This window comes from Pantherophis guttatus, chromosome 5 (genome assembly GCF_059756535.1).
Source record: "Pantherophis guttatus breed Tessera chromosome 5, ASM5975653v1, whole genome shotgun sequence".
In the NCBI taxonomy this organism is placed as follows: domain Eukaryota; kingdom Metazoa; phylum Chordata; class Lepidosauria; order Squamata; family Colubridae; genus Pantherophis; species Pantherophis guttatus.
The window spans coordinates 106,941,572-106,969,016 of NC_142067.1; the positions used below are offsets into that span (position 1 = coordinate 106,941,572).

The window sequence follows — 27,445 nt, forward strand, 5'->3', positions numbered from 1 at the left end:
TGGACTTATATATACCGCTTCACAGTGCTTTACAGGCCTCCAATCTGGGTCCTCGTTTTACCGACCTTGAGTCAAAGTTTGAGCCTAGTGAGATTCGAACTGCCGAAATGCAGCCAGTCAGCAGAAATAGCCTGCAGCACTGCATTCTAACCGCTGGGCCACCACAGCTCTTAATGTTATTGATTAAATCAATGTTATTGATTTAATCATGCATAAGATATATATAATAATATATATAGACTAGACTAGACTAGACTAGTCTAGACTAGACTAGAACAGAGCAGAACAGAACAGAATAGAATTTTTTATTGGCCAAGTGTGATTAGACACACAAGGAATTTGTCTTGGTGCATATGCTCTCTGTACAAAAAAGATACGTTCATCAAGAATCATAAAATACAACACTTGATAGTCATAGGGTACAAATAAGCAATCAGGAAACAATATCAATATAAATCGTAAGGATACAAGCAACAAAGTTATAGTCATACAGTCATAAGTGGAAGGATATGGGTGGTGGGAACGATGAGAAGATTAATATTAGTGCAGACTTAGTAAATAGTTTGACAGTGTTGAGGGAATTATTTGTTTAGCAGAGTGATGGCGTTCGGGGGAAAAACTCTTCTGTTTAGTTGTTCTGTGTGCAGTGCTCTATACCGTCATTTTGAGGGTAGGAGTTGAAACAATTTATGTCCAGGATGTGAGGGGTCTAAATATTTTCACAGCCGAAGAGCACCAGCATGCCTACCGTCCCTGTCCTAATGTTCCTTTTATTTGTATTCATTTTATGTATTCAATTCATGCTTATACTTATATATATTATCTAATACGAACTTGACAAATAAATAAATAAATAAAATAAAACTGTGGCACCCTCAGATCCTTGCCTGGAGCTGGTTTGGAGCAAAGAGCGTTGTGGTCAAACCTCTGCGGAATACAGATAGTCTTCAAGTTATGACCGCAATTGAGCCCAAAATTTATGTTACTAAGTGAAACATTTGTTAATGTTTCACTTTTACGACCTCTCTTGCTGGAGTTGTTAAGTGAATAATTGAATTTGTTAAGTTAGTCACACGGTTGTTAAGTGAATCTGGATTCCCCATTAACTTTGCATGTCAGAAGGTCGCAAAAGCGGATCACGTGATCCTGGGAACATTGCAAAGGTTATAAATATAAACCACTTGCCAACCATCTGAAGTTTGATCATGCAACCATGGGGATGCTGCAAGGGTTGTAAGTGTGAAAAACAGTCACAAGTCACATTTTTCAGTGTCCACGAGGACTACTTTAAGAGTAGTTCAGAGAACAGGCAACAGATTTTCATTTTTAATGTGGGCCAGTGTGCTCACAGTAAAAAATGACAAAGCTTATCTTAAGAGACTCTAGCAATATGTTGCTGATTTTAAACAGCATACAGTCAAGGTAATTGATCGGAGCGGATTTCAGAAAACTAGGCAAAATAGGCTATTTATTTAATCAAATTTACATGGCTGGCCATCTCACTGAAAAGTACAGGCAGTCCTCGACTTACAACAGATCATTTAATGACCGAAGTTACAACGGCACTGAAAAAAAGTGTCTTACGATAGTTTTTCACACTGATGATCATTGCAGCATCCCTGTGGTCACATGATTTAGATTTGGTTGCTTGACAACTGATTCACTTTTATGATGGTTGCAGAGTGTTGGGATCATGTGATCACCTTTTGTGACCTGACAAGCAAAGTCAATGAGGTAACCACGTTCACTTAACAACCGTGTTACTAATTTAACAACTCCAGTGATTCAATTAACAAATGTGGCAAGAAAAGATGTAAAATGGAGCAAAACTCATTTAACAAATTCCTCACTCAGCAACATAAATTTTGGGTTCAATTTTGGTCGTAAATCAAGGACTGCCTGTACCTGGATGGGAGAGCACCAAGATTTCCCAGGGCTGTGAAATCGACCGAAGGGTTGAAGAGCTGAGGAGTTAAGGCAAGGGCCTTAGAGAAAACTATTGATGAGTTTCCCTTCTATTCCCTCATCTAAATAATTTGTGAAGTTATTGAAGGGTACTGGACCTAAGATGGAACCTTGTGGTACCCCACTGTTTATTTCCCTCCATGTAGATGTAGCACTATTAAGAACTACTCATTGAGTATGGTTCTCAGCCAGTTACAAATCAATCTGGTGGTAATATTTCTTGGAGCAAGCCCAGGAGTTTGCTGGCTGGCCCTCTGAATTCTTTGACATAGGCTGCAACGGATCTCCTTCCTTGACTGATGGTTTTGATCCTGGTTTTGGCCTTCTTATCTGCCAGCAGATCCTTGAACTATTGTCTCAGGGCCATCATGAAAGCTTCAAAATTGTGTAACTCTTTGGCATCTTCATCGTGCAGTGCTAATTAGACCCAATTAGCAGCCTCACCTTCTAAAGCTCTGGTGATAGAGCAATACTGAGGCAGATATTTTAATAAACTTGATTTTATTACTGCCAGAACGTAGAAAATGTCAGATCTGTCCCAGCTAGGTCCCTAGGAAAGAAAGACCCTCAATTCCATTTGGTTGAAGCGATAGGTTGTTTTACTAAGGATTAGTGGTTGCAACAAAAGCAAGGCCAGATCTGAGTATTCTCGTGCAAAGGTTAGTTTTCCCTTTTCCCTGGCCCTCCCCCCTTGACCACATCAGTAGCGTCCAATGGCATCCTAGCTCAGTGTTTTGGGAACCACTTTGATGTCAGGAGTGTTTAGAAGTGGTTTCATGTTCTTTCCCAGGTCAGGCATCCTTGGGAGCTGGATCATTCCGGTTTGACACCTGGTTCAGTGTATTTCCCTCCCCGCTTATATCCTTCTTTTCTCCTGCTCACACTTCCACAAATTCCTCTTCGCCCTCTCCCTTCACTTATAGCAAGATGCCAGCAAAGCACAATGAAACGGATGAAGATGGCAGAGCTGAAAGAAGACATTTTGGTCAGCTGGGGTTGATTTAAGTGTTTTTTTCCCCCCCTGGTTAGAATTAAAACATGAACCCTGCTATTACAAAAAAAAAGTGTTAAAGTTAACACAGCAAGTTGATTTAAATTTTCTATAAATATAAAGCTTGCTATATTCTTCCGATAAGGTTAGATTTCATAGTAGTGGATCGTTGGGTGCTCTAATTCTCATCTTTTACATTCTATATTTCTGAAAAAACACATGTTTCCAGCTTGAGAACATAATTTAAAACATATGGATTGGAAGAAAGTTTACTTTTCTCCAGAAGAACCTCTGTGAAAATCCTATATTAACAATCTTTGTTAATTATTCTTGGTCTGAACTGACCTTGCATTTTTAAAGTTCAGCCCTGCTTTTATTACGATTATTATTACTGCCAACCCTGCATGATGGAACCATTAAAGGTATGCCAAAGAAAACTAGGGAAACAGCAGAGAAAATGAATGAATTCTTTGCTTTCATCTTTATTGTAAAAATATAGATCAGATGACTAGACTTGAAGTAGATTTTGAAAAAGGATCAGAAGACAAATAGAAGTAATGAGACATGAAAGACATATTAACAAACTAGAAAAATAAAATATCTGGGTTAAAATAATGTACACCCAAAAATTCTTAACCAAGTTATATATGAAATTGCTGATTTTCTCATAGGAACAAACACGCAACCTATCTTTAGCATTAGCTCCTGTTTGTGAGAATTAGAAAATAGCTATTTTCACCTCAATTTTGAAAAGAGATCAAGGAATGATAGAAGAAAAGCTGTAAGTCAGTTAATTTCACAACAGTTCATGGAAAATGGTTAAAAGTGCTATTGAAAAGAAGAAAAACAAGCAAACTTGTAGAAGAATGAGCATTGCTGAAAAGGAACATGGATTCTGCATGGTAAGTTCTTCCACACTTTTAGAGGGTGCCAACCAAGACATTGCAAACTTTAATTTTCAAAAAGATTTTGACAAAGCCCTTCATCAAAACCTCTTGAGCTAATATAGCTGTTGTGGAATAAGTGCTCTCATAAGTTAGCAACAGTGGTGGGTTTCAAATTTTTTTACAACCGGTTCTGTGGGTGTGGCTTGGTGGGTGTGGCATGGCTTGGTGGGCGTGGATTGGTGGGCGTGGCAGGGGAAGGATACTGTAAAATTTCCATTCCCTCCCCAATCCAGGGGAAGGTTACTGCAAAATCCCCATTTCCTCCCAATCAGCTGGGACTTGGGAGGCAGAGAATAGATGGGGGCGAATAGATGGGAACAACTTTGACTGTTCAAAGTTACACTGACACTGAAAAAAGTGACCTATGAGTTTTTCTGTTACGACCTTTGCAGCATCCCCATAATCATGTGATCAAAATTTCAGACGCTTGGCAACTGGTTCATATTTATGACCCTTGCTGTATCCCAAGCTTGCAACTTTCTGACAAGCAAAGTCAATAGGGGAGCCAGATTCACTTAACAACTGGGTTATTAACTTATCAACTTCAGTGATTCACTTAACAAATGTGGCAAGAAAGTTTGTAAAATGTGGCAAAATAAATGTCTCAACAACAGAAATTTTGGACTCAATTGTGGTCGTAAGTCAAAGACTACCTGTATTTAAGAAGTCATTAAGAAGGGGAAAGAATGCTTCTTTATATATAAGGTGTATAAGAAACACCTTAATGAACAGTTCAGTCATTTACTGTACAGGATCACCTCTCATTCATGTATCTCTTTATGATCTCTGGATTCTCTTGCAATCATACTGATGAATGTAGTGGTATGAGTCCAGTGTGGGCTGCAACTGATTTAACAACCAGTTCTGTGAGCGCACGTTCAAAATACAGCAATTTGAAGCTCAGCTGCTTACCTTCTACGGCAGCCCTGGTAAGTAGAACAGCGGAGGTGTGGAAATCATCTGTGCCACGAGAATCAGCTGAGCCAGAAAGAAGAAAATATATGATAGGATAGGGCGGGGGTGTGGGGGCATGGCCAGCTGATCGTCGGAACTACCGGTTCACTAGAACTGGTTTGAACTGGTGGCAGTCTACCACTCTATAAATCAGAAGATTAATGTTTAAATGCAGAGTTTTCTATTGTTGTAAAAAAGCACAATAAAATCATAATGTGATAGGATTGATGGACTGATTACATGCCATCAAGCCAGTGTCAATTCTAACTGCATAGACCTCTAAAGTGATCGGTTCCAATTTAGCTTATCAAGTCCTCCAACCGTTCAAGTCTGCTGTTCATTCATTCAATTCATTCATTCATTGATTGTTGCTGTTCATTTTTTCTTCCCAACCCTGGAGACTTTTCAAGAGAATTAGAGCTTTGCATACTATGCCAAAATATGTCTGGTCATCATATTTCAACATTAGATTGATTAGTTCTACAATCCATTTCTTTCTTTATTTTGGCTATCTTGGCTATTCTTAGGCTATTCTCAAGCACCAAACTACACAAAAGCATCATTTTTAAAATCCTGCTTCTTCAACTTTTGCTTCCGTAGAAAAAGGGGAAAAAAAATGCCTGCACCACTTTTCTTTGTAGGTATAGACAAATTATGGTATCTGAATATCTTTTCCAAGGCCTTTATTGCAACCCTACAAAGTACATTTATTTCTTGACTATTTTAACTGTTGAAAGGCAGAAGCTATTCATCATGTTGCTGGCTGAGGAACTCTGGGAGTTGAAGTCCACAAGTCTTAAAGTTGCCAAGGTTGGAGACTCCTGTTCCAGAAGATAGGATGCTTAATAGCTCTTATGGTCAAAAATCTCTTCCTTATTGTAAATAAAATCCAAAACAAACAGCTGTCTCAGTTAGATGACTGAGTGGGGACAGATGACAGATGACATTAAGCTGAATCAGAGGTTTTCCCATGCAAACACCACAAAGGAATCTTCCTTCTTCTTCACCCAGCATTCCCTGCTTATCTGCAAATGTCCAATCAGGTGCTTGAATATTGTTCAGGAAACAAGTGCTCGGTTCCCAGCCCTGCATATCTTTAATGACCTTGGCTGGCTGGAGCTTCTTGATGGCTCAGCTGGGCTTCCATCCTCCCCTTTCTTCACATTCCAATCCTTCCTTCTCCCCCACAACTCCCATGCTAATGTCTGCTGCCAGCTCATGAAGCATGGATAGGTGAGATGCAGCCATGGCAATAGCCCAGCCATGGAAAAAAAACCGAATGACGACTTCTTATGCTGTGACCAGATCAAAATGCCATGCCCTGGAAGTCCCAATGACTTCCAATTCTGTAAATCTAATGATTTCTTTGTGGCTAATATAATCTTGGCCTGCGTGTGCACGCATGCGCAGTGTCCACCAAATGTGCACCGCACGAATGCAAGCACCAAAAGGAGGCTTGGGTAAGTAGAACAGCGAGGGGGGGAATCAGTTGTGCTGCGCAATTTAGCTTCGCTAGAAAGCAGGATTTCCTAGAAAGCAGGATTTCCAAAGCTAAACTGCTTTTTTAAACTACCAGTTTGCCCGAATTTGTAGGTTTTTTTAAACTACTGGTTCACTTGAACCGGTAGTTTTTTATCACTACCAGTTCCCCCGAACTGGAGCGAACCAGTAGCATTTCACCCCTGCTCCAGATCTTTTGCATTTTCAACTATCAAAATACTGTTTAAATACACTATTTGTTAAAAACAATCATTTTTTCCATAGAATCTCCCTCCATATATATTTAGCATATCGGTTGAATAAATATGGAGAGAGTATACAAACATATCCCATTCTTTTGCCAACCTACCGCTAGACTGTTTTGCCATGTTTCAGTCACACTTGTAAACATAAAGTATATGAATATATACATATACATATATATATACTCGTACAGAATTAGACAACTGGAAGGATGTATCTGAATGGTCAGACTGGAGAAAAGGCTTATAGAATTCATGCTTTTTGCAAGGCCATTTCTTCAGGTTAGGGTGAACACTGTCTGAGATTCCCTGTAGAACAAACAATGAAAAAATCCAGATTCCAGTGGGTTGTTCCTTCCCCTCACACCCAAGTATACATATATTAATGAAGTCAAATATTTTTATAGTGCTCCAACAAGACAGCAGAGGACAATGAATCCATCTTGACCAAAGTGAAGACTCATTAAAATTTCAGGATTGTGATAGATATGCAATAGACATTGGGCACAAACTCATTGAACCAGGGGTGTCAAACTTGATTTTATTGAGGGCTGCATCAGGGTTGTGTTTGATCTTGGGGGGCTAGGGTGGGCGTGGCCAGGAGGGCATGGCCAGCTCGATGTCACTCGTGTTGGGGGCACCTGTGATGACCCGAGCGCTCTGCCAGCAAAAACAGGCTCCCGAGCTCCATTTTCGGCTGTGACGGCCTCCTGCAACTCTCTGCCAGCAAAAACAGAGCTTGAGAGGACCGTGCTCAGTCCTCCCAAGGTCCGTGTTTGCTGGCAGGGGCACCCGGCTGGTTCTTTGCTGTTCCCAGGGTGCCCCTGCGGGCCAGATCTAAGCACCCCACAGGCCAGATCCGGCCAATGGGCCTTGAGTTTGACACCCCTGCATTGAACATTGAACCAAACAATGTCCACGATTTTTGAAATGATCACCTCTGACAGTTTCAGTGCTTTTTTTCCTTTCAAAGAGCATCATCAACTTTAAAGTACTTTGAGATAGCTGGTATCAAGCAACAAAACTGAGCGAACAACGTGTTGTCCTATGGAAGTTTACTATATGGTGTTGCTCCACTGTGAACTGAAAATGCGAAGTATATCTGGCACTATTGTTTGAAAGCAAATTAAATTTCCTTCTGTTTATATGTTTTAACAAACAAAAAAAGATGCATTTTTCCATTCAAGCATTTTGCTTCTCTGTCTCATAGAGAACACTGATATACTGGAATGATTTTAAAAGGCTTTTTTTTATTTTCATGGTTGTACATAGGTAATTAAATTATACCTCAACACACTTATAAATGGGTATGTATTTTACTAAATAGTTAATGACATGAATCAATGAGAGGGATTTATTTAACTGTTAGCAGTGTAAATAATTTTGTATAGAGTAGACAGATTAAGATACTTTGGTGAAGACCTTACAAAAAGTATAGGCATATCTCAAATAATATGAAATTATGCTTCCATTTCTAGGTTAGTGTGCATATATATATGTGTGTGTGTGTGTGTGTGTGTGTGCGTGTGTGTAAGTTTTCACGGGTATATACACACGGGTGTACAGTTAATATCTCGGGTTTCTTCCTGTGTAATTGTAAACATATCCCTAAAAGGGTAGTAGCGACGTTTCGACGAAATCACATTCGTCATCTTTTGGCTAAAGTTCTTGGTTTGATGCTTATGGGCAAACTGTGTGAACGTAATTGATGTTTTTCTATGAAAAGAGGCAAAGGTGCATTCTGATTGGTCAACAGTGCCGTCATCAGCCAATCAGAATACAACGGCACTGTTGACCAATCAGAATGCACCTTTGCCTCTTTTCATAGAAAAACGTCAGTTACGTTCACACAGTTTGCCCATAAGCACCAAACCAAGAACTTTAGCCAGAAGATGACGAATGTGATTTCGTCGAAACGTCGCTACTACCCTTTTAGGGATATGTTTACAATTACATGGGAAGAAACCTGAGATATTAACTGTACACACACACACACACACACACATATATATACACAACAACATGCCCTCCATTTTCTATCATTATGCATTCTTTTTCAAAATATAACTGAAATTTTGGCAAATAACATTTATACCCAAAAAAAGTTTTATACCATCCCCAAATCAATATATTCTACAAATTTAATCCATAATAAATAAAACTATGCCCTTAACATTTCATTATTAGGCTGTTATTTAATACAGACCCAAAGCAAGAAGCACAGGGATTAAATAAATTATGGTGAATATGAGAATAGAGCTCAGACTAGTAATTGTTTCTTTGGAAACAGCTATACATATGGGGCAAGTCTATACTTTCATAATTTCTGCTGTCCTAGATAGTTTTGCTGAAACTAATAGAACTAAGTTACTTTTGCAAGTGGACATTACATTTGACATACACATTCATAGTTAGTTTAGCATATACACATGTATATGTACATATGTGTGTGCACATGTATACCCACAAATACATACAAATGTAGGACAGGGTCAGAACTTGTTTTGTGATCTCATATAAAGATTATGTTGGAATGAAGTTTAATTTGGTTTGGTTTAAATGTCAAAATTTAGAAACTGGTGAAATTAAGAAACTTGTCAAAGTAAGTACAGTCCTTCCAGGAAAATGCTTGAAGATTAAAATAATCTAGATAGGACTGAAATCAAGTAATATTGTCCTCTTCAAAGCAGAGGAATGTTAATATGCTTATTAAAAAAAAGAAAACAACCTGTTCATGAAGGTGGAATCAGAGCGGAATAAAAATGGAATTATTGACATAATATGCCAGAGACAAATGGAGCAATATTTCCTCAAAAATCTGTAACAGGGTAGGTGAGGGACAATTTAAGGGCTCAATTCAAAAGTGGACTGCATAGGTATCAATCATACTCAATGTCATTTTTACTATTTGTACATTCTCTGTGACATACTTTAAAACTACCTAAAGCACGTATTCCAACATATCCCCAAGGAGATCAACTTGATCTTTATCAGGAAGAAATAATTTAATATTTAATATATTGGTTAATGTAGGAACAGAACAAACTTATATCCAACAGAGGGGATCTCTCTGATTTTTTAAAAATACATTTTCTTTTGTTCAGTCTTTATCCAGAAAAAAAATTCACAAGTGTCTTAAAAGTATGTTTCTCAATAGAGTAAATAATATCAGAGTGATTCTAAGAAAATAATTGTTTAAATGTATTATGTTCATATATTTTTTCTACAGTTTAAATATTTTAAGCATACATAATTTGCCATTTTGTATTATTGAATAATCTACCAAATATTTAAATGGACCATTAAAAAAATTATTAATTAGCACAGAGGTTAAGTAAACAGCCAAGTCAACAAACAAGTTATAATGACAAATTTATAAGTAAAAACAAAAGTTGCATACATTTTTCTCACAGTTGAGATGAAAATAAATGCAAGATTACAACATGTTTTCTATAAGATTTTTGGGTGTACGGTATGTGTTCCTCTTTAAATGATTAAACTATGGTTAATATAAACAACATTAGACATTTGAAACACAAAATTAATACTGAAAAATAAAGTTATTAAAAATAAATTAGTAGATCTGTCTCTTAGAATAGGCAATGCTGCCAAACCCATATCAATCTGAAAAGCCTAAGTTAAAATACTGCAATCATTTATAATTTTCATAAGGGAAAATGTTTCCAATAATTATGCATATTTTTAGACAATTTTTTGTTTAGAAACATTAATTTTAAAACTATATATTTATGTGACATATGTGCAATATACAAAACATTAAATGTAATGTATTTGGTACAACCTTCCAAACAAACAAATTTGTGTATAACTGTTTTGAAAATCAATGCAGTTTTGAAAAAGTAAATATTAAAATATGTTTTGCCCATATGTGTGCTGTATATGATTCAGTATACAGCTGTATATAATACATTCTGTATTTAATACAGCTGTATTAAACATAACTTTGCATTTCTGTGACATAAAGTAAGCTTTTAAATAAACAATTAAAAGAACTAGTTTCTTTCTCTTTGTTGTAATCTTTTTAAATTTTATTTTAAAAATATGGTAGTAGTAACAATGAATTAAAATGAGGTTCTTTTTATATCCTTTTCTGTATTTTCCAAATTGTCTATATTAGAGTCACTTATTAGCTTTTACAGTGACTGCACTGAGTTTTGAGTTGAAATAGAATTTCATATAATCTTATATAATCTGTAGCCCCATTTATTTAACTGGGAAGAAGTTATTTTATAACAAATGATTTTTGGTAACCTGATTGCAAATCTGAAAGCTGAATCACTTGGCATAGATTCAATTATAGACTGCAGTGTCACTTAAGTTTCAAGTTTTATGTGACAAAATTTAGGCACTTCTGCAAAGACTTCTTTAAAAAATATTCTCTCTTTGTAAAATAACATAGTCAAGACTTTTGTTAGGGGTATGAAAATCATACTGTGCAAATGTTTGATTTAATTCTAGAATGTTGTGATTCCATATAACTTCTCCATACATATCCCAAAGCAGCTTGTGTGCATTGCTGCAATTTGTGCTTTACCTTAGATCAGGGGTGAGGAACTATGGCCCTTTTATGGCTTGTGGACTTCAACTCTCAGAATTCCTGAGCTAGCCATGCTGACTCAGGAATTCTGGGAGTTGAAATCCACAAGTCATAAAGGGGCCGTAGTTTGCCACCTTTGCTTTAGATCAGGGGTGTCAAACTCACGGGCCACGGGCTGGATGGGTCATGCGCTGGCTACGCCCATCCCCAGTTTAGCAAAGGGGGAAAAAGTCACGATACGTCACGTGACGACGTGACACCACAAGTTTGACATCTCTGGTTTAGATCTTCTGTTTCACCTTCATCCAATTGACTGTGCCTCAACCTAGGTTTCTTATGACTCCCCGGATTCCCCAACCACCCACCTACCCACAGCATGACCATTGGCTATGCTGGTTGCATATGCTGGAAGGAAAAATCCTACTTATCCGAAGGACACCAAGCTAGGAAAACTACTCTGGAACTTCTAGTGGTGATTCCACCACTGCATCACTTATTTCGTCCCCAAACAATCATCACAGTGCAACTAGTAGCACTGATATCCCAAAGTATCTTGTTTTTAAATTTCCTTGACCTACATCACTGGGACCAGATTCTCCTTTGCAGCATTACAAAATACTTTTGAAAGTCCAGTTTCAAAAGAATTTCTCTGTGTAAACTGGGGTGCAGGGAGGTCAGTTTAAGAAACATGCAACCAAAGCAACAGCTCTCATGGGAAACTATTCATGTAGTTAGATCCTGGATTTAGTGGCCAATGTAAATCAGTTATTGCTAACATTGAAAGAGTCATAAAACTGTGAACCCTGCGATACATGAATGGGACTACTTACATTCACTATTTTATGGTGGTAAGACAATATTCCTAAGAAGTAAACAGTGTTATATAAAACTTTTAAAAGTAAAATATTACCCTTTTATGTCTTGAACCATCACAGCTGGCATCAGGTAGTTAACTAGATTAGTTTTTAATATACTAAGCATACCATCTTAATATTCATATACGATATAGCAGCACTAGCTCTTAAGTGTGGACAAAAGTAAACTTGTCTCTTTACTCAGCATGCAGTTTGTGGCAATTCTGTTAAGGAAGAGACAGGGTTGTATGTACAGTAACAATGCTTTGCTGTTCTCAACAAGGCCTCTTGACATTCCATGCCATTCCTGTTCACTATTTCAGGATTATCTGTGAAAAGAAAAGAAAACACGGATGACTTTCAATGCAATATTTTATTGGAATATTGGAATATTTAATTCTACTGGAACACTTAATTCTTATCAATGCTATTACTTTTCTCCTTTTTTAATAGTTTCAATTTAAAAATTCCACATAGCACATAGAAGTGCATTTATTTCACTTCATTTAGGATTTTTGCAAGTTAAAATATATATTGCATGCAATTTTTTAACAACAGTAATGTTAATTAATTTTCAAAGCGCATGAGAGACCAAACCATGGATATTTAATCTCATTTTATATGCTAAATGTTGTTTGGAAATAAGTTACATATTCAAAAACAAAGCACCTGATTTGGATTTTATTTCAGAATTATAACCACTTTCTTGGATTCGATTGGACTGAAAAGGCTGATTTTTCTCCTTACAAGTTACAATTGATTAACCTCAATACAACAGACTGATATAACTTTTAATAATTTTTAGAACATGATTTTTAATAACTTTTTTGGACTGTTTTCAGATTGTTTTATCGCTTTAAAAAAAATTTGTAGTTTGAAGCTTCATATTCGAAAGTCTTGTTATATGTTCACATACACACTATAAAGACAGAATTTGGAATAACCTAGGACAGTCAATATATCAGGCTTTAATCATATTTTATAAAATTGGATCAACACATTATCCTAGGAAACGAACCATACAATTTAATACTAGAAATAAACATGTGATTTTTTTTCCTGGGATGTTGTTTTTTTAAAAAAATCTTTCTTAGATCTTTTAATCAACTGTTTGCATGATCTATATGTGTATATATGTTTATGCTAATAAGGTGTATGTATGTAATATAAAGACAAATAATTTACTAACACAGAAAAATATTGGTTGAATGTTTCACTTCATTTTTTGCCTGCAATAAACCTAGCCACTGCAGTTGATAAACCATAATTTATGATTTAACATAGTGTGTGAATCTTTGATAGGCAGACTATTTTACAATAAACAAATGTAGTTGTATGGAAAAAATTAAGGAAGTTTCATGGAGTGTTTTCCTATTCTTCCTTGAAGATTTTTTCTGGCTCAGAAATATTCTTATATAGTGGAAGATATTGAAGCTGGAAAGTAGCTGGATAATTCAGTAAGACAACACTCTGGAATAACCATTAAGTGCTTGCAGGAAAAATAGATAAAAGGTTTGGAAATAATCTTCTCAGTATTCTAACTTGGATATTATTGAGAAACTGTAGTGTGATCTCAAACATATAATATATGCAAGGACACCTAGGAATATTTCTAAACTAGAAAAGTTCTGTAAGAATGAGTGGGAAAATATTCCAAAAGAACAGGAAGTTTCTTGGCCTCTGGTGAAGATGGCCAACTGACGACATGCCCAAGGAGAGATCCCTGGGGCTCCCTGAAGGGTTTTTCTCTGACTGTCACTTTTTCTACTTACCACCAGAAGGAACTGGCATTCCTTTAGTTTATATTATTCTCCTGGGTTAGGGAGAACCCTAGAATCATCCCACAAGATCCTCCATACAGCACGCAGCTTCAGGTGTGCTTTGGAGCAAGCTGGTGAGCCAGTGAATGGGAGCCAGGGCTGCAATCACTATGCTGTTTAAAAAAGCAGCCGTTTTGGAATTTATTTTTCAAATGGACATTAAGTTGTGCTTTTTATTCCTTAATCACTTTTAAGGACTATTAATCTTTATTAAGCTAAGAGAAGCTCTCTTTAGTCACAGCTTGTTATTCCTTGTTGAAGATCTGTGCCATTTTGGGGGTTTCTTTATTGTTAAACAACAAGGAAGAAGGTTGCTGAAGGCAAGTTAAAATAAGGAAGTGTGGAGTACTTTTTTTTCAACTTTGATGGAGAAATATAAAGGTAGAAAGTTGTGGTTTTAATTTATTATTTTTCAGTAATTTGTAGCTTGGTTTGCTTAGCTGCGGGTGGCTAAAACGCTTTGATTTTTATGAATCCTGACCGGCCAATAATTCTTAAATGATCTACCAAAAATCTAAAGAGGGAGTTAAAAAGATGGAGGAGCAAATTATTAGAGATGTATTTGAAAATTTTATAGTTTATATAGGCCATTTATGTTCCAAGGATGTTAAAAAAACCCTACTCAAATTACTTCAGAGATGCAATTATGTATAGGAAGCTACCAAACCAGTGAGGCAATTTCACAAGTAGCTGACAATGCAAATGACTCAATTGCAATCTTGGAATATAAACCTGACACCTATATAAATATAAACCGCCCAACATATGGAAAAAAGAGTTCCAAGAAAATCTGCAATTTTCAAGAGGACAGGTTTGGGACTTTTTCTTCATGGATACTAATAAGGTTGAGAAATCCTTGAGAAAAAGTTGATCCTTGACTGCAAAAGTTGATGGAGTTGCAGAGATGGCTAAATTGACTGCTTTGATTAAAGAAAAACACAATTACTTTTGTTTCTATTTGGAAACCGCTTCTGGACTTTGTGCTTGAGGTAGAAAAAAATGAAACTTTGATTTTTGATTTTACTGATTAGATAGGTTTGTTGTTATAGAAATGGCTAGTTTATACTACTATGTAAAAGTAAAAACTTTACTTTTGATGTTATTATCTTATTCTACTGCACCAGAGGGAGTTGGAAGTCAATGCCTTTTTTCCTCTTTTTCCTCCTTTTTCCACACTTTTCCCTTCCCTTTCCCTCCCCTATTTTTCCTATTTTCTTTTGTATTTTATATTATAAATTAATAAAAAGAGAGAAATCCTTGAGAAAAAGAGAATTTATAATTTACTTGATAGACATTCCAGAGAAGAAAAAGAGTTTATTTTATGAAGATAAAATGGGAGGAGTGACTTAATGAGTTAATTGGAATTAGGATAGGTTTTTATCAGTTTGATAAATATACTTGAAAGTTTTAATGTAAAGTGGTTTTAGGAATTGCTTAAGATATATCTATCTTAAGCAATTCCTAAAGCTTGTAAGATTTTATTGAAAGTGTATTTGAAAGTATCTGTGCTAATAGGAAGTTAAAAAAAGATTAACTTAAAAAAACTTTAAAGTCTTTAAATGGATATTCTGTGAAGATAACTTGGAGTTATTTAAATTGAATTAGTCAATTGGAGTTGGATTTTTATTAGTCTGATCTATGTAATTGAAAGAAAGCTTTAATGCAGCTTTATTTTGTTTGTGTTTATAAAGTGAGTTTGAAAATGGTTTTTTCTTTCATATATAATTTTTGAGTAATTTTTAAAGCTTGTAAAATATTACTGAAAATGAATTTTAAAGTACGTATGTTAAGAGGCAGTTTAAAAAGATGTATTAAAACTTATTGATTTTGGAAATGTTTTTAAAGAAACGTTTAGTGTTTTAAAATGTATGAAAAGTGGTTTTTTTCTCTTTAAAAAGGTTAAAGAATCTGAAAGAATATAGTGAATTTTGTTAACATAAATGGTAATAGTTTATAACGTTTCTAAAGACTATTAAGTGCAAAAAGAAATACATAATTTCCACAGCAAGGAAGAGAAAGCAAAGATGGTTAAATTGATTGCTCTATTCAAAGAAGATAATATATTTAATTATGGTTTTTTATTGGAAATCGCTTCTGGATTTTTGCTTGCGATAAAAAAAAACACTTCGATTTTGGTTTTGCCGATTAGATATATTTATTGTTATAGAAATAGCTAGTATATATTAATGTGTAAAAAGTTGAGGCTGTAATACTGCTATCTTCCACTGAGCAAAAAAGAGTTGGAAGTCACCTTCTGTTTTCCCCTTTTACCTTACATTTTCTTTTCCTGCCCCTTTTCCCTTCTCCTAGTTTCCTTTTATTTTCCATTTTGATAAATTAAAAAAAATTGAAAACAAAAGAGCAGAAAGATTCTTGCCTACAGAAACATTTGGAAACTGTTATTTCTGCCAAAGGAGATGTCATAATGTACCAACTGAACGTGTGTCCAAATGTCCATGTGTACTATATTAACTCTTTTCTTATTCTCCGTAAATAATTGCATATAATAAATTTGCATTCAAATTTGAAGAACTATGTCCTTTTAAAAGCTGTGGTGGTGCAGTGATTAGAATGCAGTATTGCCAGCTAATTCTGCTGACTGCTGACTGTCAGCAGTTCGATTCCTTTGATTCTGACCAGCTCAAGGTTGACTCAGCCTTCCATCCATCCAAGGTTGGTAAAATGAGGACCCAGATTGTTGGGGGCAATATGCTGACTGTGTAAACTGCTTTGAGAGGGCTGTAAAGCACTATGAAGCGGTGTATAAATCTAAGTGCTATCGTTATTGCTAAGTGCTATTTTTAACTTAGTATGTAGAGGTTGTGTCGAATTTCATTCCTCAAAATATCCAATTTGACCATGAGAATTGAAACTTTTGCATACAACCAAACAGTAGCACAAGAAATGTTCTTATTGCACTCAAAGACATAATTAACACTTGTGTATTTGTGGTGGTGAAGAGTATCCAAAACTACAAAAAAATATAATAAACCAGACTGATGATGCACAACATACAGAATGGATGGAGAGCAGGATTGTGCTAACTATTGTATATGCATATTTTGCCTGAGCACAGATCAAGAATACACATACATGGTCTAAGAGAGACCATCACGAGACCGTCTACTAAGAATTAAGCAACGTTTCTTTAAGGAGCAGCTTTGTTGCTCCTCAGCAAACCCCCCATCTTTACAAACGCGGAGGGGATTCTAACACAGGAAGAAGCAAATTCTCTAGAGCTATGGATTGCCAAAAACCCCAAAAACAAACGAAGGAAACGGAGATGAGGTAAAAGGGTGGGAATTTTGAACTAGCTAAGGAATAGGGGAAATAGAACTGCTCTGCCTTCAATCTTCCTGACAAATTTACATTCACTTGCTAACAAGATGGATGAAATATTCCTTTTAAACAGATGCAATTCCGATTTTCACAGCACAGCTGCCCTATGCTTTATTGAAACCTGGTTACATGATGATATTGATGACAACAGCATGCAAATTCCAGGGTTTCAGAGACATTGGGAGGCAAGCTGTTCCACTGGTTAACTGTTCTCACCATTAAGAAATTTCTCCTTAGTTGAAAATTGGGTCTCCCTCTGATGAGCTTCTATCCATTGCTTCTTACCCTGCCTTCTGGTACTTTGGAGAATAAATCAACCCCTTCTTGCCTATGACAGCCCTTCGAGTATTGGAAGATGGTTTTCATATCACCCCTAAGTCTTCTTTTTGTTAGGCTACTTCCCTTAGTTCGTTATACAGTTTAGCCTCCAGGCTCCTTATTATCGTTGTTGCTCTTCTCTGCACTCTTTCTAGGCCTCAGTATCTTTTTTGTATCATAGTGGCCAGAGCTGGACACAGTTCTGTGTCATCTTACTAATGCAGTATAAAGCAGTACTATGATTTCTCGTGAGCTTTATACTATCCCTATGTTGATGCAGCCCAGGACTGCATTGGCTTTTTTGGCAGCTGCAACACACTGTTGGCTCCTACTTAGGTGATGGGACATCCCTCCCACAATTAGTACTGGAGCAAAATATCACTTATTATGTAGCTGTGCATTTGGTTTTTCCTGCCTAAGTGCCGGACCTTATTTTTCTCACCACTGAACTGCATCTTTTATTGACTAGGGCCCAATGCTCAAGAGCCTTCTGAATATTGAGTCTATCTTCTGAAGTGTTAGCAATTCCTCCCAGCCTGGTGCCATTTGCAAGTCTGATGAGTTCTCCTTCTATTCCCTCATCTAGATCATTTATGAAGATGTTGAAGGAGTGGGCCAAAGACAGAAACTTGAGGTGTCCCACTTATGTTTGTCTCCATGTAGAATTGTTCCATTGAGGACCACACACTGAGTGTGGTTGGCCAGTCAATTGCAAAGCCATGTGGTGGTACTGGTGGTACTATCAATCTCACATTCTTCTACTTTATCAAGAATAGGCTGTGGTCTACATTATTAAATGTCTTATTGAAGTCTAAGTATACTATATCCACAACATTTCTTTGCTTCACTAATTTAGTCTCTTTATGAAGAAAGACAAATGTTTGTTTGGCATGACCTGCTTTTTAGAAACCAATGCTGTCTTCTAGAGATCACCTTGTTCATTTCCAGGTGCTTATAAATCCACTGCTTGATTATCTTTTCCAAGATTTTCCTCAGATATTGATGTTAAGCTGATTGGGCTGTAGTTTTCTGGATCCAAGGTTCATTAACATGTTTTGTTAATTTGGCATGAGACAGTCTTCAAAATTTTGGAACATTCATATAAATTTTAGTTACTTTTCTATTACATGAAAATTCATCTGGACAATACAATTGGATTTAATGCACTGAAAGGTCCATAATTATTTGTTACTATAATTGCCTACTATAATGATAATGTGTTCACTGAGTGTTTGAAGTTATGACAGTGCTGTATGCAGAGACTGATAGCCGGTCCTCAAAGTTGTAGCCACTGCGGTCATGTTATTGTGATTCAGGTGATTGGCAACTGGCTCATAATTTTAACAGTTGCAGTGTCCTGTAATAATCTTGTAGTATTTTGTGTGAACTTCTCAAAGGGGAATTGCAATAGATCTGTGGAGGTCGCATAATCTTGTATAACAGGAGTTATCAATAGAACCACAGAATCAGATTTGATAATAATTTGAGGTCATCTAGTCCAACTTGCATGCTGAATTCAAGATCCACTACGACATCTTTGATAGATGAATGACTGTCCAGCCTCAGTTTAAAGAGTTCTAGTGAAGGAGAGCCACAATGTCATGTTCCAGTGATAACTTCCGTTATGTTTAACCTCCTTCGTTCTAATCTGAATTCACGAGCTATCCCTCTGGAGCAATAAAAAGGAAATCCATTCCTTCTTTTTGAAAGCCTGTCAGATATTTGAAGATTGCTATCATACCTTCCTTCAGTTTCCTCTTTGGATTAAACTTACTCAGATCCTTCACTATTCCCCACAGAGCTTCATTTTCAGAATTCACCATCTTGGTAACCTTCATCTGGACTTGCTTCCAATTTGGTTTTTGAACAGTGGTGCCCAGAATTCCACAGGGTATTCCAAAAAGAATCTGATCAGGATGTAGTTCAATGGAATGGTTATTTCCTTGTTTCTATGCTTCTATTAAAGCAAATCTTTTCTGAAAATATGGTTGGATTTGTTCCCCTCCTGTTATGAGGGATAACATTTGATGAGCTGTCAGTTTTGAAACTGGCAGGTAGTATGCCACCTGAGCAGATGAGACCACAAGCAAAACCAGGTAAGATAGACTTGTATGATGCAGTCCCAATCTTAACAGGGTGCCCTGGTCCAGGATGCACCAGCAACTTCAGAGCAACGAACTCAGCTACTCAGGAAGCAAGGACAACACATCTTCTTCAACTGTATCTGCATCTGGGACTATTTTGGAGCTGTTGACAGGATCTTGCTCTCCATCAAAAAGAATTCTCCACCAGCCTGTATCCCTGCTTTATTCTCTCTTTCTGGGACTCTGACTTGGACTGGCTTGTGGAACTCTCTAGTGTTTGAATCCTAGACTGACACAGTTTAAGCTTGTTTTATTTCTGCCATCTTGCCTCTTTTCCTGAACCTGCACACCACGGACAAATGAAAACTGCAGTTCTGTTATGTTTCCCATACAGAAGGGGAGTCTACATGGCCATTAAATTATTGAAGCTATTTGTTAAAATTCGGAGTGAAAAGATGCAAGAGGTCACGATGAACATAATTTGGGCTGTGCAGTGCAGTTTTATGTTAGGCAGGGATATGCAGACCAAAGCTTTGCTGTTTATCAGGTCATTAAGAAATGTATGAATGTGAGAAAGTTGTTGATTTACATAAAGTGTTTGCAAATAAACTTGAATTATGGAATGAATTGCATGAATTTGGAATTGAAGGTTGCTTGCTGTACATAAAAGCAGTATCTAGTGGAAGTAAAACATGCGTGAGAACAAATGGTCAGCTCCCGAATGTAGCATACTGAAATATTGAGGCTAAAAAAAAATATGTTAAGACATAGCAATTGTCCCACCAAGTTAAGATTTAATGCTGAGCTTATTGGGAGCAGATAGGAAAGTGTTTGATGCCATTTAACATAGTTTTATATATGCCTATTGATCTCTTCTCCTATAGCATACAGGTGAATATTAAAAATAAATGTTAATAATTAATGCAAATAATTCTAGAAATTTCTTATATCTCTCAAGAAATCCTAAGTAAGTTACAAAATTTCATACTTGTTTTTTTCAATTACAAAGATTACAAAGGAGTAAGTTTGGCATTACATAGACAACCAAGAATTTTGTGACATGTTAAATAAATATACTACGGTATGTGCTTTTAGTCCAGCATTTGAAGAATTCTAGTGCTGGAGGCTAGATTCCAGAGGAAGGTAGTAATTAGAGCATAGGTTAACTGGAAACTTTAGATCAGTCCCTATCTCTCAGTCAATCTATTTCACAGGCTTATTGTTTTAAGGAAAAATTGGATCTTGAATTCCTCGAGCAAAGGTGAGATACAAATCTCAATAACACATAAACAAACAAAAATTCTCAGTTATAGAGCCGCGGTGGCGCAGTGGTTAGAATGCAGTACTGCAGGCTACTTCTGCTGACTGCCGGCTGCCAGCAGTTCGATTCTCACTGGCTCAAGGTTGATTCAGCCTTCAATCCTTCCAAGGTTGGTAAAATGAAGACCCAGATTGTTGGGGGCAATAGGCTGACTTTGTAAACAGTTTAGAGAGGGCTATAAAGCACTGTGAAGCGGTATATAAGTCTAAGTGCTATTACTATTGCTATATTGAGATGATATGATAAATATGAATACATATTCATCATTTCTGACATTGCAGAAACAAACAGGGATATGTAAATACCATTAAATATGCTTGTATAAGAATAAAAAGAGAAACAAAAAGAGATATTCTTATTAGAACTTAATTACAGACTACCTTGAAAGTTAGACATATGGATATAGCTTTTCTGTTTCAGATGACCAAGCATTTTGGATACTGCTGTTATAAACAAGGTAGGTACTGGTGAGTCTAGGACAGAAAGCTGAATCATAACAACAATGATCTAAATCAAGGATAGAAAAAGTGATAGTGTAGCCCAAAAGAAATTCTGTATATTTCCTATTGTTTGATGAGGAACATTCTATAGGCATGTACATCAACTAGATACAAATCCATATTCTTCCAGACTGTCTACAAAAATATAATTGGAGAATTTATCAAAAATGTTATTTAGGTACTTATTTCCATGTATGGTGGACCTGTCCCAGGGTAATTGAATTTTGGAAACTTATTCAGAGGTGGTTGTTAGAAATTACTGGATACAAATTACAAATGAAACCTGAAGTTTACTTACTAAACATTAGGCCAGATAAAATAGGCACTAACAAATGGTATCTGATTGCCTATATTACAATTGCAGCAAGAATATGTCTCGCCCAAAATTGGAAGGGAAAAGACGTACCGTCTGAAGATTTGATTTTAGGGAAAATTATGGAATGTGCAGAAGCCGATAGGCTAACAAAAATTTTAAGAGATCAAAAAGATTCTGCATTATTTCCAATGTTGGGACCTATGGTATGTTTGGTTAAATAACAGAATAAAAAGAGGACAATGTTAGCTTAGTTTTTATTTCTCACTTGTATATTTGGATTGAAGGTAATGTATTGTGTAAGGTTCTCACCGCGATCTGTTTGTTGTAAATTTTCTGTTTGTATTTTTTTAAAGAAATAAAATTTATAAATAAAAAAATAAAATAAAATTACTGCATGCGATCAGCAAATGTTTTTTAAAAAAAGATGTTATTTAGATTATATACACTGGTCAAAAAAATAAAGGGAACACAAGCAGAAGACATCCGAGATCTGAATGAATGAAATAGCCTTATTAAATACTTTGTTCGTTACATACAGTAGTTTTGTGTTCCCTTTAGTTGTTTGAGCAGTGTATAAACTACTGTATGTAAAGAACAAAGTATCTAATAAGGCTATTTCATTCATTCAGATCTCGGATGTCTTCTGTTTGTGTTCCCTTTATTTTTTTGAGCAGTATATATTACATTCATATTGTTACAGTACTTAACCTATAATTCTGTGCCAGTACTTTTTACTTGATTTTCACATTTCCAAAACCAAAAAATGACCCAAAAAAAAGCATTACTAAGAACTCAAATATTTAACAGAGTTTGAATATTATCATATAAATTAATAGGATTAAAACTAACTAATTTAAACTAGTTATCTGTGTTTGAAGAAAAAAAACTCTAGTAAGATAGTGTTCTATCAATTTATTCTATAATTTGAATTTAAGACTACTAAAAATGTCTATTTGCCACTTCATGTAAACTAATGTTTACAATGGAGCTATATTTCATATTTTTCAAAGCATCACAGAATTTTATTTTGAATTTATGGAATTGATACATCAACATAAATGGGAAAAGTTACTTCTTTTTTGTGCAATGTATACTACTGAAAATTAGAGTTATGGACTGAAAATGAAATAAAACTAAATTATAAAATAACAAACTATTATAAATAAACTATACAATAATAAAATAAATAAATGGCAAAATGCTTTAAAATATACATGACACGCTAACCAAAACAAAAATACAGAAGCCATCTAATTAGCTTAGAAGTGGTGGTGGGTATGGTATTCTCACTCAGTCTTCTATGTCCTTCCCATTTTAATCTCAGTTCTCCATAATGAGGCTGGTTGTACCATATGTTACCTTAGTAATATCAAATTCTGGAGTGCATCTCTTAATTGAACAGATATTTTAGATTTAACATATATTCTGGATTATATTCCTGCCTACAATTAATGCTGCAGTGTTACCACTTTCCTGTCTCAGCAAATAAGAAAGTCTACTCCAAAGCATCAGAACTTTGAATGCACAACAGAACATATGGACAACAGACAAAATCTCTTGTACATGGAAGTTTCCTATTCCGTATAAGGAACTGTGATTTAAACATGGCCCTTCTCTCAAATTCTCTTTGGACAGCAACGATGATTTCTTAATCCGTTTCCTCTGATGGATATGTCTGGTTAGGCCTAGCATGACTAGGTTCACTAAACTGAGATCTCTTTCTAACTCAAGGAAGGATACAAATCAGCATTTGATATCTTAATGGTTTATTCAGGTTAAGATATTTACCAAACAAATTACTGATGACGGATTCTCTGTGAAAATATTTTAATTTTTTTTTAAGAAAACAACACAAAATAAAATCTTTGGATCAATTTGAAATTTATCAACTAACCTACAATATAAACTATGGAAAGCTGTAATTTCCATACTATGTAAACAAACCTGTTTACTGTTACAATGTAGTGTCTACCCATCTGTTAGTTTCCTTATTTCAGAGAAGTACTCTTTCTGTAGACAAGGGGAACATGAAATAGATGACACACTGGGGTCAGCAGCAGTAACGGGTTCCTCTTACCTTCGCTATGGTTCGTTACCAGTTCGGAACTGCCCCAAACTTGGGCGAACCGGTAGAAACCCACTACAGGTCAGCAGCAACAGTTCAACAACTAATAATCTTTCTTTGTACTGGAGCTTAGAAACTACAGGTATTCTATAGTAAGTCAATCACTTCTTTCTCTTTTTAAGCTTTTGTATTAATTGTCAATCACAGTACTCACTATATCTTAGTATAACGTTTGCTGGTAAAGATACAATTGTTAACATTGTCTGGAAGGTACATACATAACATGTGCATGATGTACCACAAACCATGGACAGTTGCGTGCATAATTTTAGTGGCTTCTGTAAAGCATGAAGGCTAATTTGCATTAGGAATGCCCCCTGGTTTATAATGCCTTCTAATCAAACAAATGATGGAACTAACTATAGTTCCCAAGTTGTACCTGCTTGCAACGGAAGTCAGAAGTCTAAGTAGCGGGCACTGGCATACTTCTTAATTGCTCTAAAACACATCATAGTTTAATGGTTCATGTGAATCCGTTCACTGTGTCCTAGATGTAATTTTGCCCATGTTCAAAAGATTTTCACTATAAGACAGAATCTAAAAATCGGCAATTAACTGAGACTAAAGGATTGTTGGTAGCTAACTGTACAATTATCTAATACCAGTCAGATTTACTAAATGACTTTAGCCTGATCTCTTTCTCTCAGTCCAACTTAATTTTACAGGGGTGTTTCAGGAAAAAGAATTGGAGAAAGGAACGTTGTGTAGGGCCCTTTAAACTGCTACAGGAAATATGATCTTATGTTAGACTTTAAGATTAAGGAGAATCTGGAGAATGAATATGTGAAGTCTTGCATAATCCAATGGGCAAAGAACTTTGGGTATAGTATAATGCTTGAACAATGAGAAAATGTGTGGATGAAGGGCTTAACATTTACATTAAATTATAATTTTCAATCTTTTTTTTTATAAAATGATGTACGGGTAGTATCTAACACCAGATAAAGTGTCAAAAATATATAAAGCTATTTCAAATGCATGGTGGAAATGTAAATGTAAAGCAAGAACTTTTTATCACTTTTGCTGGACATGTGACATAGCAGAATAAGGGGTAAGGGGTAATAAGCAGAATAAGGGGTAAGATTCATATTTTAATGCAGAAGATTCTTAAAGTGAAATATAAAAATAAAACCAGAGACTTTTCTTTTAGGCTTAATGGACAAAGAATTTGAAAAAAAACACGAACTTTGTTATATATGTTGACAGCAGCAAGAATGCTTTATACACAAAAACAGAAAGATATCTTAATTCCTACAATGAATGACTTGCTGAAAAACTGATGGAACTAGCAGAGATGGCTAAATTGATTGCCTTGATCAAAGAAAAGAACACATCTAATTTTGTTTCTACTTGGAAACAGCTTCTGGATTTTGTGCTTGAGATGGAGGGGGGGATGAAACTTTGACTTTGGGTTTTGCTGATTAGATAGGTTTGTTATTATAAAAATGACTAGTATATATATATATATATATATCTGCATGTAAAAGTAAAAAAAAAAATTGAGGCTGTAATGTTATTATTTCATTCTACTGTGCTAAAAAGAGTCAGAAGCCTTCCCCCCCCCATTTACCCTACACATTTTTCCCTTCCCTTTTCCCATTTCCCCGCTATTTTAATTTTCTTTTGTATTTTACATCCTGATAAACTTAATAAAAATGTAACTGACAAAACAGGTGTCTACTATTCACTGACTGAGCATGTCCTGCATGACGATTTTTGAAAAAAACTATTGTTCTATGACACTATGACATGATAAAAAATTACTTTTTGAATGTAGCATGAATTCACTTATGTGTGTAATATTACCTGTATTTCTTTAGCACTTGCTTCATTTTACATTACCTTCGCAATGAATTATACAGTATCTGAATTTCACATTCTTTTATTTTTCTTGGATACTGCCGTGCAAGAATACTGCACTGACCCTCTACTTCAATAAAGTTAAATTACCTAATGATTTTATATATTACTTTATGATTCACTGATTAAGAAAATAAACCTGGAAATTAGTTGAACCTATTGACATTTGACAAGATTCATAAGGAAACAGTTCTAAAAACATAGTTAATTATATGCCTGTCTAGATTCTGTTAACCATTTATAGAAGAGTTGGGGGGGGGGTGTCTCGGTTTTCTACTAGCTTTTATCTGGCAGAAAGAACATTCCTTAAACTCATGTCAGAGCAGCCTTAAGACAAAGAAATCTAACAAACTCTAATGCTTCTAAACCTGGAACCTGTCAGAACCTATCATTTCCCCTCCCACCAACTAATCTCAACTGTCAATAAAGGTCCTTCCATCTCCCACAGCATCCAATACAACTGATGATGCTTCCAGAATAGGAAGCGAAACATCTTGTTTTTCCTCCAAAAAAATCAGTCCAGTTGCCTTTTCAAAATAAAAACCACTTTTGATACTGACAAGCTCTAATTTGAAAGAACAGGCTGTAATGCTTTTGTGTTTGGATATTTAAAAACTTCTCCCACGCATTCACTGAGAAGTAACACATTTAGAATAGCTGTACATATTGTCAGTTTAGCACTTTTCATTGGCTTTGGGTTTTGTAAAAATAGATTAATTTCATAAAATGTTCCAGAAATAATTGGTTAATACAGCGCAGTATGTTTGCCAAAATGGCAGCAAAGCTTAAGAAGCAAGATAAAATAGGGCGACACAACCAATACATATCCTTAGTTTTAGTACTTTAAAATATTGAAAATGTGAGCTGGTTTTTTGTTAATCCACTCCAAAGAATGTTTAATTCAATGAGAACCCAGGAAAGAAGTTCCTTATGTAATTATTCTATACATGAAGAATGGGAACAGCAGATGTTTTCTAAAGCCCTTTTTAATAAAGTTCCTATAATAATGGTACTTCTATGTTCGCCTGGACTTCTACTGCTACTAATAATAATTCTAATTACCTTTTCAATAGTTTCCTTAATTTAGAAGCATTTCCTATACACTGTGAGAATTTGAAGAAAGGAAACAGCAACAACATGCAGCCAGAGGGAAGGGAAATACAACTGCAGGTCCAATCAGGAATTGCTTCACTTCCATTTTACAAACATGAAAAAGGAATAACCTTCTCTAAGCCTCATTAGGTTTATAGACAGGAATTATGTCTATTAATGTAGATATAACTCCTATTTGAGGATTACTTTTACCATGAATAGAAGCAGTTAAATACAGAAAGAAAGCAGAAAGAAAAGAGCAATATTGTGAATGATTATTAGACATGATTCTTAGGGCTAAATAGAGCTGCCATGTTTAAAATGCTAAAAAAAAGGGGGGGACGGGATGATTAGGTAAGAGAAACTCTTAACTCTTTGCTGCCACCAAGTGATCATCCATAAATTTGCAGCCCACATTAAAAATCCCACTGAATCTTGCAATTATAGTATGTATGCAAGCTTCCGTAAAAATACGGTACATAGAAATGTTCTTCAGCCTCAATCTTTTAAGTCTGTTTTTGCTTTATAAGGTTAAATAATTAATTACAATTATAGTCTGGAGAAAAGATAGTTAACACTTAAATGTAAAAGTTAATTGGATGATAACAAAATCAGCACTAAAATGGCTACTGAGCGGCTAGTATTAGAGACACACATAC

The 27,445-nt window shown here is 35.6% G+C and overlaps 1 protein-coding gene across 17 annotated transcripts in view; it reads right to left on the reverse strand.

The window, feature by feature from the left end:
• Positions 1 to 9,954: 9,954 nt before the first annotated feature.
• The window catches only part of MBNL2 (muscleblind like splicing regulator 2), a 65,281-nt gene continuing 47,790 nt past the window's right edge, over positions 9,955 to 27,445 (reverse strand). For all 17 annotated transcript variants that reach the window (XM_034417768.3, XM_034417759.3, XM_087895445.1 and 14 more), the window contains one exon: positions 9,955 to 12,340. In XM_034417768.3, coding sequence (XP_034273659.1) covers positions 12,213 to 12,340 — 128 coding nt within the window. In that variant the 3' untranslated portion in view covers positions 9,955 to 12,212. The remainder of the gene's footprint in view (positions 12,341 to 27,445) is intronic.